Source organism: Rhinolophus sinicus, chromosome 18 (assembly GCF_057876585.1).
Source record: "Rhinolophus sinicus isolate RSI-liver-muscle chromosome 18, RSI-T2T, whole genome shotgun sequence".
NCBI classification, from domain to species: domain Eukaryota; kingdom Metazoa; phylum Chordata; class Mammalia; order Chiroptera; family Rhinolophidae; genus Rhinolophus; species Rhinolophus sinicus.
In genome coordinates this window covers 11,371,018-11,383,778 of record NC_142518.1, presented here as the reverse complement: position 1 = coordinate 11,383,778, position 12,761 = coordinate 11,371,018, and the positions used below count along the sequence as shown (strand labels likewise).

At 48.2% G+C, this 12,761-nt stretch overlaps 1 protein-coding gene across 5 annotated transcripts in view; it reads left to right on the top strand.

Annotated features, from left to right (window-relative positions):
* RAI2 (retinoic acid induced 2) overlaps positions 1-12,761 on the top strand; it is a 72,506-nt gene extending 59,745 nt beyond the window's left edge. For 3 of the 5 annotated variants that reach the window (XM_074323506.2, XM_019755378.3, XM_019755379.3), the window contains exon 2: positions 5,462-12,761. In XM_074323506.2, coding sequence (XP_074179607.1) covers positions 5,486-7,075 — 1,590 coding nt within the window. In that variant the 5' untranslated portion in view covers positions 5,462-5,485 and the 3' untranslated portion in view covers positions 7,076-12,761. The remainder of the gene's footprint in view (positions 1-5,461) is intronic. The other 2 variants (XM_019755381.3, XM_019755380.3) reach the window with 2 other exon arrangements.

Sequence of the window (12,761 nt, the reverse complement as noted above, 5' to 3'; positions counted from 1 at the left end):
CTGTGTCAAATACCCACAATGAGGAGGTAGATGGACTCTAGGACCTGGAGAATAGTCTAAATTATCTGAGTGTTCATGTATATTCTACTTTTTAAATTAACACATAAATTTAACCTCATTATAAAACTGTCAGTCTGTATGGAGGCCCCTTGGGCAAAATGAGTACTTTGTGTAATGCTCTGGAAGCCGGAGACCTGGCCTGGGAGACAGGCACGGCTGGCAGTGGTGCCCAGCAGGGCACAGAAGTGCAGAGGGTCACTGACTGGAGTTAGGCCCCAGGTCTGCTTCTTCAAGAACGTAACTCCTTATAAGGAAAACAGCACACATGCCGCTTTGCTTTGGTTTTCTTTTTCTGGGTGTGTCAGAGAAACACGGGAACCCAGGAGAAATTCATTCACACATCACCCCCGTTAGACTTTTCACTGTCCACAAAGTGATTTTGCATCTGCTGTCTCCTTGCAGGCTCCCACTGGCTGGTGAAGCTGGGTGGCTGCCTTGTTACCCTCCATGGTGCCTATGGGGCCTGACCCTCTGTTCTTTCCACAGTGAGAGTGTGGTGACCTGTGAAATAACTGACCTTGGGCAAGTTTTAGTCAGCCTTTCTAGGCCACAGTCTCCTCATCTGTAAAAGGGTCAGGAAGAGGACAGAGATGTAAGCTTTAACACCCCTTCAGCTTTGACCTGCCGTGATTCTATAAATGCTGGGCCTGCAATAAGAGGCTGGGCATGAGAACACGAGACTCAGAAAGGTCTAGATACTCATTCATGTGCTCCTTCATTCATTCTGAAAGTATTTACTGAGCACCTGCTATTCACAGGTATGGATGTAAAGATGAGCTGATGAGACAGTTCTTCCGTCCTAAAGAAACAAATAAGTAGGCAATCCCAGTATGAGGGGATGGTGAGGATTAGACAAGGGTAAATTGGGGTCTGGGGGAGATCTCAGAGGAGGAGACCCTGAAGTCTAACAGGTGAGCAGGAATTGATTGGGTGAGGGCAGAGGCCCAAGAGGTCTCCCGACAAGGGACCGATCCTGGGAGAAGCAGCCCCAGGACGTGTAGATCTTCATGATCATGATGGTAACATTAGGAGTTCAGACACCAAGTCTGTGACCCCACAGGTCTCTGAGCCCAACAACTGCCTCAGGCAGTCCGTCTCTATTTCTCCATCTGCTCTGGGCCCTGAGACTTTTTCTCAGAATCTCCATCTGGAAGGCAAGTGGCCTACACTGGGCTGGACCCCAGCCCCCCAACCCCCAGCCTCCAAGTCCAGCAACTGCCCAAGGGCCGAGAGAGAGGGTGTCCTGTGACCAGCAGGTCCAGATTGCCCACTTCCCATTGGCCAGACTGTCTTGTTTACCCACGTACCACAACCCCAGTGATAATGGGTCTGGGGAATGGATGGGTGACTTCATTTAAATTCATTTGCCAACAATGTTTAAAAAACTCAAACCAGTGTTCCTGTCACCTCTGAAGAAATCACTGCTCCCTCTGCTTCAGCAGTAGTTGTTGGCTCCTGTGACACTCCTTGATTTGAACCATTCTCAGCGCACCCCTCACCCCACCTCACCCCACACTAATTAGCATGGAGGAGACAGGCCTCGTCTTTCTCTCCAGGCCTTATCTGACTTCATAGCTCATCCTGGGGGACAAAGACTTGCCCTTTGAGCCCTCATCTCATGAGCTGGTTGTTATTCTCAGGGCATCGCTGGGGCTTCAAGCATTGGCTCCTGCAGCAGCGACGCCCACTCTGCCCACACTAGACACACTCAAGCCCCCAGCTGCTGTCCCTGAGTGGGGTGCCTGCTGCTGGGGTGAACAGCAGGGGGAGGAGGAGCAGGGAGAAAGAGGGAAAGAGCCTCTCTGGGAGGCCGGAGGATGCATGACAAAGGTAGGCTCCTATTTCCTTTGCTGATTCCACCCCAGCTCTCTGCCTGGTGCCTGGTGGGGAGCTGGGGCTCGGTCCTCGCGCTGCAGAGAAAAGGCAGTCTGATCAGCCTGGCGATTCCCCAGGGAAGAGGCTGGAGTGCTCGTGAGGCCTGCCTTGGCTGAGTCATCAGGCAGGTCCAAAGCCGTCAAGTGGGAGGAGGCAGAGGTGAGATTTTGGCTCTCTGCCACTGAGATGCTGCACGCTGCTCACCTCCACTGCATCACAGCCTGTCCTGCATCCCATCTAGCCCTGGCCCATTCCAGAGAATTGAGGCCCCAGCAGGGGATCTGATGGCCTCCTTGGAACTCCTGGGTGCTGATGTGTCCTCCCACCCATGTGACGTCTGTCTCAGGAAGGCAGGATTGGGTGGGTGGGTAACTGGAGGTAGGCTGAGAGGATGGAGGCCTCCTAGCTGTCCAGTAACAGAACCATAGCCACTTTGGGCTATACTCCCCAAGGATAGGAGCTCTGGTGACCCTTCAGCTATTTCCCTGGTAAGAGGGGCAGAGGAGGTCCCTGTGGAGAAAAGAGAATGAGCAAACAGTTCAGTGATTTTTCTGGAAAGGACCTGGCCACCACTGTTAAAAACGTGTTATGCTCAATTGCTCTCTCGCGGACAGCTCTACAGGCACCTGCACTTGGTGTTGAAGGGGAGGCTGTAGGGGCCACTCTTGCCAAAAAACGAAATGCATGGAGGGGTGTGGCCCTCACAGCTCCCACAAGGGTGACCGTGAACTCTAATCCCAACCTCAATGATTCCTGTGGAGTCAGTTTTCTCATCAATAAAATAAGTATAATTCTTGGACCCTCCGGTAGGGTTGTTTTGAGGATTAAATGAGGTAATGCATGGAAAATTCTCAGCAGAGGGCCTAGCACATAGCAAATGCTCAACGAGTTTTAGCTCTGGCTATGTGTGGGAGGTGCAGTGGCCTGTGGGAAGCACCCTGCCCTGGAGAGGTCCCCTCCTTACACTAAGCAAGAAGGTTCCGGGGGAGTAGCAGGCCTAAAACCAGGGCCAGGCAGGGAGAGGAGTGAGGTTTTGCAGGAATTGATGAGAGCTGGCACCTGAGCAGAAGGTGTATGTCAGGAGCAGAGGGAGGAGGCATTGAGAAGTCTGCTGTCTCTCCCTTGGGGAAGGGTGGTGGTCAAGGAGGCAGAGAGGAAGGGACGGCGCCATGTCTGGAAGGGCAGACAGGTGCAGTCCATTATGAGAAAGCAGTTTTGCTACTGGATAATGCTAAACCCACAGGAAGCACAGCACATGGCTTCGCCCAGTGACTTGCCATACAGGCCATCAGAAGCCACCTCAGATGGGTGACCATGGGTGCCTTCTCTGACCGTTGCTGCCGTCGTCCTCACCAGCCCCAACCCAGCTTCCTTGCATCCTTTCCTCCTCCATGAGAGTTGTGGCCACTCAGAGGGATAGGGCAGACCTTTCTGGAGGAGGCCTTAGGTTCTCAGGGCCTTCACAGGGCTGCCAGTAAGTGGCCAGCAAAACTTTGTCCCGCTGATGTTGCTGCCTCTCCTGGCATAATTTTTATGCCTTCTCATGCTAGCAAATCTCTGTCTGGGCAAAGACCTGTGCCCCACTAGACTGTAATCTCCATGAAAGCAGGAACCTTTTCTGTCTGATTCATGACAGCATCTCCAGCTGCCAGCATTCAGCAAATTGTTTGGTTGGATGTGTGAATGGTGTTTTGGAGGGATGGTGTTTTCTGGGCTGAATCAGGGAGCATGCCTCTCAGGGAAAACCAGGCCCTGCAGCTGGAGCAAGCCCCCTCAGCTTCCTAGGGACAGCCTGCCTGTCTCCTCTGCCCCAAGGGCATTATTGGCCAGCATACTGGCTTACTTCATGGTTTCCAGGGGGTACCCTGCCCTAGAGAGCCAGGCTCTGGGGCCCCTCCACCGGAGGCACGGTGGTGCACTCTGCCACGTGTGTCACCCACCACTCTCTCCACAACGTGATACTTTGCGCGGCATCCTTCCCCTTGCCCTCCCCTCCTCCTCCTTCAGAGAAACTCCTTGTTCTATGCATTTGACACGTTTGGATTGTCTGGAAATATCACAGTTGTTCATTTGGTAAGCCTTCCTGTAGGGAGGCCTTGTTTATTTCTAATCCCACGGTGTGCTCGACTATTTCTGTTACTTGTTTTGGAGGTTGTGTTGGTAATTGGGGGGTGAGAAGAGGAGGACAAGATGACCACAGGACTAAAGTGTAGACAGCTCTGACAGGTGAGGTCAAGAATTGGAGTTGCCCAAGTCCTGCCCAGCGAGAGCAGGGATTACTGAATTATTGAGCCCAACCAGACTCCAGGGCTGCACAGATCCCGGAGTTAGACATGGTGCCTGCCTTCTCCATGGTAACCGGGCTAAATATGGACACATTTCCATGGAGAGCCATATCACAGCTGCAGCCGTGCTTCCTCCAGGAAGCACCCGTGCTCAGTTCCTTTGGCCTCTCCAGAGGTGGCCATAGGTGCCGAGGACATTAAGAGAGTGTATCTCACCTTTGAGGATGCTTGTTTCCAACAAGTGTTCCATTTCCCTAGCCCTAGAATCATCGTCAGCCCCTCCTCTTGACAGCTAGAAGTTAGGAGAGGTCATGGGTCAGACAGATGAGTTGATTGGGGAAAGTGACAGTGGACCCGACGAGTATTCATGTAAGTTATTGCATCTTCACTTTGCTCCGCAGAGTGGATTTTCATGTTAGTGGGAGGAAAGGGGATGTCACTGGTGGGAGGTAGACCATAAGACCACTGGAATGACCCCCTTGAAATGCACTGCTGGTCCTCTTATCAAGTTTTTTTGAGAAGAACGATTGCTATAGAGTTTTTAAAGTGCTTTCTGTAATTGGGATGGCCCCCTTCATTTTCATAGAATATTCTAATGTGACAGTTTTTTGGGTTTTGTTTTATTAAAGGAAAAGTAAGTCTTTGCTGCTTATTTGAATTTGAACAAGTCAAATCTCCATGTGTCTTAACTGTGTGGTACAGCAATGTAGAATGAGACTTTGTGTCTGTTGAAGGCTAAACATAAAAGCTGAGTATTAGGCTTAAAAATACTGTTTAACCTCACCTGGCTATTTAATCATTACATCATCTGTGTTTATAGCAAAATCATCTGTTAGATTGAGGCTCTCTAGGCACAGCTGATCACATGGGTGTGTTCGTATATATTGGGAAATATCTCTAACGTATATATACATAGAGAGATGGGTGTGCTCCTTGGTTAACTAAGATATGGAAACTTTTAAAAGATATGGAGAAAGCTCTTAAGGCAGGGGTGCCCAAACTTTTTTCAACGTTTTTCACCAAGGGCCATATGCGGTAAAATACACAAACAGCCGGGCCACTCACTCGAGGTGAAGTACGTATTGCCTCACCTGGTTTATTTAAGTAAACTAAATATATTTTTGGAATTTGCTGTGGGCCAATTAACAATGGATTGTGGGCCGCAGTTTGGACACCCCTGTCTTAAGGCAATCATAAGTAGTTTCTGAAGGAAGATTCATGCTGTGTGTTCTGTGTTGCAGGTGGAGTGGCATCAGAGGCGAGTGATGGACAATCTGCAGTCACAGAACCTCTCCATGGACATGGCCGACTCCTCTCCTGCCTTGACCAATAACAGACTGGAGAACGGCATGGCCCAGCTGATCACCACCGAGGCCTGGAACATCAACTCCACAGACCTGGTAAAGAAGGCCCTGGTGACGGTGCCGGCTCCATCCATTCTGAACCCCCCAGCTGAGTCCCAGAGCGGCATGGCTCTCAAGGTGGCGGCCACCGTGCTGCAGCCCCTGTGCCTTGGGGAGACCCCAGTGGTGATGCCCATTCACATGCAGGTGGAGGGAAGTTCCACACCCGAGCTCAACCCTAACGGCAATGCCACCTATGTTATGACCACACAGGGCCCCATGCAGCTGCCCGTGGTGCTGGAGCAGCATGTCTTTCAGCACCTCAACTCCCCTCTGGTCCTGCCGCAGGAGACCCCATGCTCTTCCAGTGCCATCCACAACAACCTCTTCCAGGCAGCCGAGGACCCCGAAGCACAGCCCCAGCTCCTGGACTTGCGCATCCCCAGCCAGCCTCAGGAGCCCACGTTGCCATTTGAAGCTGTGCTCCAGAATTTGTTTCCCTCACAGGGTTCTCTGGGCCCCCCACCCTGTCAGCCTCCTCCTGGATATGCCCCGGTGCCCCCCCAGCCCTTTAATCCCCCCTTGTCTCCCCTGGTCCCACCAGCCACCCTTTTGGTGCCCTACCCTGTGATCGTCCCCTTGCCTGTGCCCATCCCTATTCCCATCCCCATCCCAGTGCCTCAGAGTTCTGAGTCCAAGTTCAGCCCCAGTTTCTCCAAACCGCCATCTTCCTTCGGCCTGCACCCCTTTAAAGCCACCCAGACTTCTGTGGAGAAGGAGGAATTGAAGCCCTTCAACATCCTCCAGCCCAAGGAGTATTTTCAGCTCGGCCGCCACACAGTCATCAAGATGGGGAGTGAGAACGAGGCCCTGGATCTCTCCATGAAGTCAGTGCCCTGGCTCAAGGCTGGCAAAGTCACTCCCCAGATCTGCCAGGAGGATGCAGCCCTAGACCTGTCGCTGGCAGCCCACCGGAAATCTGAGCCTCCTCCTGCCACTCTGTATAACAGCAGCAGGTCAGTGAACAGCCCATGTCACATGGTGATGGAGAAACGGCCCAGAGGCATGGAAATGCCCTTTGTCCCTGCCACGACCTATGAGGCTTCGGCCATGATGAATAGCCGCATACGCAGCAATGACACTGCCCAGCTGCTCAGCCAGCCCAGCCAGCCCAGCAGCGAGGTCAAGGCTGAAAATAACATTGAGATGGTGAGCGAGTCCCAGGCATCCAAGGTGATTGTCTCAGTGGAAGATGCCGTGCCTACCATCTTCTGTGGCAAGATCAAAGGTCTCTCGGGTGTGTCCACCAAAAACTTCTCCTTCAAAAGAGAAGACTCCGTGTTTCAGGGCTATGACATCAATGGTCAAGGAGAAGAGTCCATGGGAAACACAGAGGCCCTTAGGAAATCTGTCAAAAACCGGAGCATAAAGTTCAAGAAAGTGAACTCCCAGGAAATACACATGCTCCCGATCAAAAAACAACGGCTGGCCACCTTTTTTTCAAGAAAGTGAATAATGGCTTTTAAAAGTTTTTATGATTATAATATGAGGAAAGGTGCATTGGTTTTATAAAAAGGCATTTTAAAACAAATTATCTTTGTTAATTATTTTGGGGAGTAGTTGGGAAGCAGGAAGATGAATTGGTTCTAGAGGCCTGTAAGCTAGTATCATTTTCTTTTTTAATTTTTGACTTTTCACAAATGAGTAAATAAGAGCAACCTATTTTTCAAGCAGATTGCACATTTTTTGCAGCTTTAATGGAATATTGGGTGAATCAGAGGGGTAAAAAAGCTATTTTCATTGCCACAAAGTGCTTTGATGATGTAATACCTAATAAAGGGTAGGATGAATATTTCACAATAAATGTTTGTTTGCACTAATTGGTTGCAGCATTCTATCATTTTTAAATTTTGCATTCCTTAGCTGGCATGGTTTGGCCCAAACTGTTGCTTGCAAAGCCCTACAAGTTCTGGCAAAAAAAGAATTCCATTGGCCTCAGCCCCCACAAAAGGACGATTAGGAATATGTATGACCTTGAGCAAGTCACTCGCCCTCCTAGGCCTCAGTTTCTTCATTTGTAAAAATGTGGCAAAGGCGTTGGGGGTGGGGAGGTGTTTTAAGTTCCTGTTCACAGAGACCCTGGTGTGTAGAATTCTGTGTCTAAACTTTTCTGTAGACAAAAAAAAAAAAAAAAAAAAAATGCCTCTGAAAGGGAGATTTACCTGCTTCCTCCACACCCCACTCCCAGAATTTAGCTGGAAAGGACCTTTTTCAAGGGCAATAAGAGCATTGTTCTGAATGACTGAAAGTCTTGCAAGTCAAAAGTATTACCGAAGTCCACTCAGAATGAGAGGAAAATTTGTTGTCAGTGGATGAGGAAATGTCTCTTAAATGTTCCCTGGCCCTGGGTAGATATTGGGGAGTGGGGTTTGGAAGGCAAGAGAAAATCATTTCTTGTGAGTTTACCCCAGTGATTCTCACCGAGGGGTGATCATGACCCCCCAGGGAACTTCTGGAAATACCTGGAGACACTTTTGATTGTCACAGCTGGGGCTGAGGGTGCTACTGGCATCGGGTGGGTAGAGACCCAGGATGTTGCTAAACATCCTGCAATGCACACGGTAGCACCCAGCACAGAGAGTGACCCCGACCCAAATGTCACTGACGCCGAGGCTGAGAACCCCTGGTTTAGCCATTTCTTGATGGTCGGAAGGGATGCACCTAAAGCCACCCACACAAAAGAGGAACGGTGAGTGTACGTTGCAAACAGACCTGCTAGGTGGCACATCACGCTGGTGTCTGAAACTGTGCTGGCAAGAGACTGATTATGGCATGCCTGCTTTTAAACTGAAAGCTCTTTCTTGCACTTCTTGCAATTAGTATGTATCCAGCTGTTGCTGTGAACATGAACAGGAGGAAAAGCAGTTTCGAGACTGTTCTTTTATTACCAGGTCCTCTGTGTATAGGATTACAGCTTTAGCTGGTCCTGTACCATATACCCAGAATGGCTTTTCTTTTTCCTGTGTCATTAAAATTTCTTTCTCAAAGTGTGACACGATGGTAAATAACTAAATAGCTGTTTCTCGTTAAGCTAACTAGTCCCGTTCTAGGGCCCCAGCCAGACTTCATCCTTTCAGCTTACATGGTGCCGTCTTTTTCCATTTTTACTCCCATTGTGGGTTTCCTGAGCATGGCATGTGTATTGTAGTTTCAAACATAGCCAGCACAAATGTGCCTAGGGACTGGCATTTCCCATTCAGCTGAGGTCTTCTCACTATGTTTGCGGTCATTTCTGCTGCCCCTGCAGCGTTAGGCAGTCGCTCTACACCAGCCAGCAGAGCCCCTGGCCTCACAGCACTCTGCCAAGAGCTGCTGCTTCTCCAGCTTCCAGGGAACAGAATTCTCAATTTGCCCTTCAGAAGCGAGGGCTTAAAGCTGAGCGAAATACATACAGGTGGAAAGGAAGGCATTGGTAGCCTGTAATTACATTATAAAACCTCAAGCCACAGATTTCTCTTGGTTATATCTGGCAATTCACTTTCCCCTTCAGATGTCAGCTCCAGTAGGATGAGAAACCTTGGCTCCACAGCCAACCCTGGGTGTTGAGCCGCCGTGGCCATCCCTCAGCCCCAGGATAGATTCCTGCAACAGGCCTCCCCACCGCTGTGCCTTGCCATTCATCTCTGGGGGCCTCTGTGGAAGGACCGCTGTGGTGGGGACCAGCTGTAGCGTTGTCCATTGAGATCTGTGAAGGCTACACCGGAGTGTTGTGTGTGAGACCAGAGTTGTGCTACTGGGGCAGTGACATCCTCTGCCTAGCCTACCTAGCCTTTCATGGATGCTGGAATCCACTTGGCTACATGCAGGCCAGGGAATCAAGAGAAAGAGAAAGAGCTTGCTGTGGCCAGAGTCACCCTAAGTTCCCTGATGCTTCGATTCCATGCTCCCTCCCCAGCCAGAAGTTTGCAGCCTTTCGCACAAATCTTACGTAAGAACCGTCAGGCTGGAACCATGGTGCCTGGTGTGAGGTACGTGATTCCCACACAGCTCACAGAGTAGGCCACTGGCAAACTCTCAGGCCCCATTACGTGTCCAATTGATGCAGGCAGCTGTGGTCACTCTTTATGTCCCCACTCCTTACAACTGTCTGCAGCTAACCTAGCAGGTTTCAGGCGTGCACGATTTCCATCAGGCTTCGTCTCATGACTCAAATTCCCGTCTGTTCGCAAAATGTTTGGGCCAACTAACCTAAAGAATAGCCTTTCGGAGTCTTTTAGGAAATAGGATTAGTCCCCCAAAATGTTGCTATTTGCTCAGACTTGTCAAAATGGCTTCAGTTGGCTTTAGTTCAGAAATGATAAAAAATTGGAAAAAGTTAACAAAGATATTTGGGGGTACTGATCCTCCTGGTAAAGTAAAAATTAGCTGGTCTAGAGGAAAAAAGAAAGATTTAAAAAGGACGCGGTTACTGTCCTAACCAAGGAAGTCCTTGACAATGAGTAGAAAATTATAAAGTGAGGTTAAAGATTTGTTTAGATTCAAAGGCAAAACTCTCACACTTTAAGCATGAAAAAATGTGTCTTCAGCGGTGAAAATTCCAAATGGAAGGAAAGAAGGAAGGAAGGAAGGAAGGAAGGAAGGAAGGAAAGAAGGAAAAAAGGAAGGAAGGTCAGAGAGAGAAACGTAGCCAATTACTGAGAGAGTATTAATGGCTACTTCATAAATAGTAAAAAACAGAGCAGGAAAGGATTTAGATTCTACTTTACAAGTGACGAAATTGAGGCTCAGAAGGGTTTTCTGCTTTCAGTTTTTAAGCACCAGCAACTCAAAAATATGTACTTTGTGATGATTCTTAAATACTGGGTTTGAAGCCCAATGAACCCACAGGAATTTGGATCCTTTGGGGGCAAAAACCAGTATAAATTACTGAAGAGTCTGAATTACAGATTTTTTTTCAATTATTTTCAAGACCATTCCAGTTAACTGGAACGCCCAGAGCACTTGGCACAATGGTAAAGGGGAGATTTCGAGCTGAAGGACGGAGATGCCAAGCCTCTGAAAGCCACACTCAAAAGCTGCTAAGTTGAAAACTTTAACAGCAGGGAAAAAAGCGTTGGAGATCATTCTGGCTGACTTTACTCCTCATTAAATAAAAAAGGCAATTTTCCAGAACAGCTCACTACCACCAGGTCAAATAACTGACCTCCCACATCAGCGAAATAAAATAGGGTGTATTTGAGGTCCTTAGGGTGCCATTTTAATAAAGCGGTATTTTATTTTAATTAACATATTGGTTGCTTTTATAGTAAGTAGTATATATGAGAGCTTGAAAGAACTAGTTCCAAAATAGTGCAAATAATCCATCTGCAACTATTATTAAACCAGGGGATTTCTAAGCAAAGTGAGATTTTAGCTATGCCCTGCCGAAATTATGAACAAGTTCAAGTTAAAGGAAATTAGCTATAGAGATTTACTATATTAGCTCAACTTGTAGGTTATTTTCCATCTAACTATATTCTATATATACATTCAGATAACAATGTAGGCCCACTGCTGATAAAGATGATAAAGTTCACCTGTGTACTGTCCTAATGAACCCCTTTATATCAATAGCACCAAGCTGTCAATCCCGAATGGTACTGGGAAATTTGGTTTAGTTATAATTGCTTCAAATAAGGAACTTGAAGAGCTTTTTTCAATGCAGAAATTTTCATTAGCACACATTTCAAGCCCTATTAAGAAACAGCACAATGAATAGACCAAATCCTTTTTATTTTTATGTTTTATTTTATTTTATTGGGGAATATTGGGGAACAGTGTGTTTCTCCGGGGCCCATCAGCTCCAAGTCATTGTCCTTCATTCTAGTTGTGGAGGACGCAGCTCAGCTCCAAGTCCAGTCGCCGTTTTCAATCTTTAGTTGCAGGGGCGCAGGCCACCATCCCATGCGGGAATTGAACCAACAACCTTGTTGTTGAGAGCCCACGCTCTAACCAGTTGAGCCATCCGGCCGCCCCTCTGGAAGCTCAGCGGCAGCTCGTTGTCTTCCATCTAGTTGTGGAGGGCGCAGCTCACTGGCCCATGTGGGAATCGAACCAGCAACCCTGTTGTTCAGAGCTCACGCTCTAACTAACTGAGCCATCCGGCCACCCACAAATCCTTTGAGAGCAGGTACTGAATCCTAATTCTTTATCTCAGGGTTTCTCGAGCTTGGTACTATTGACATTTGGGATTGGATCTGTTGTGAGCACTGTCCTGTGCACTGTAGGATGTTTAGCAGCATCTCTGGTCTCTACCCACTAGATGGCGGTAGCACCCCACCCCCCGCCCCAATTGTGCACAAAAACATCTTCAGGCATTGCCAACAGTTCCCTGGGGGGCAAAGTCACTCCTGGTTAAGAACAACTGCTTTATCTCTAGTGTGTATTACACCTGGCCCACAACAGGAGCTCAAAAATTCTTTGAAGAATAAATTTAATCAAGAAACAATCAGGAAGAGAGATCTGTGGCTGTGGTTTCTAGTGCCCCTCACGTGAGCCTGATATGACCAGGAAACTATTATTTGAAACCTCCATTCATAAATCCAAAGGGCCATCACTCATCCAGCGTGTAACAGGGCTCTCTAGAAGCTTCTCCCTAAACGGGGATTAGCAGGACTACACTTCACAGAAAGGGCAGCCACTCAGCCAATTCTGAAGGAATGCTTCATCGTTGTACAGTCACCGTGAAACTGGAAGAAGCCATTGTTCAAAACTCACTCTGTGATGACTGTTCATCAGTCTTAAGTCCAAGGGCAGCATAACCCAGGCATTTATAAACATTGCCAGGAAGTTGGGCGTGTTTTTTTATTTCCCTCGTGTTTTACCTAAATCCCCTTGCTGTAATCGAGCCCAGTTTTTTGTTTGTCCTTAAGGGAAACATAGGCCAAATCTCCTCCTTTTAGTAGTTCCCTATTTTAAACACCAGATCTTCCCACAGCCTCCTTCCCTTGGCCTCAAGAGTCCCATCCCCCTCCCATGCTCTCTGAGCTCGTACTTTATAATCTTTTTGTCATCTTGGTTGCTCTTTACCCAATTTCTCCATCTACTCTGTAGAGTCAAGAACTCTAGGTAGGAGATGAAAATGTTCTAAAATTGATTGTGGTGATGGTTGTACAACTCTGTGAATATACTAAAAAAACACATTAAAATGTACACTTTA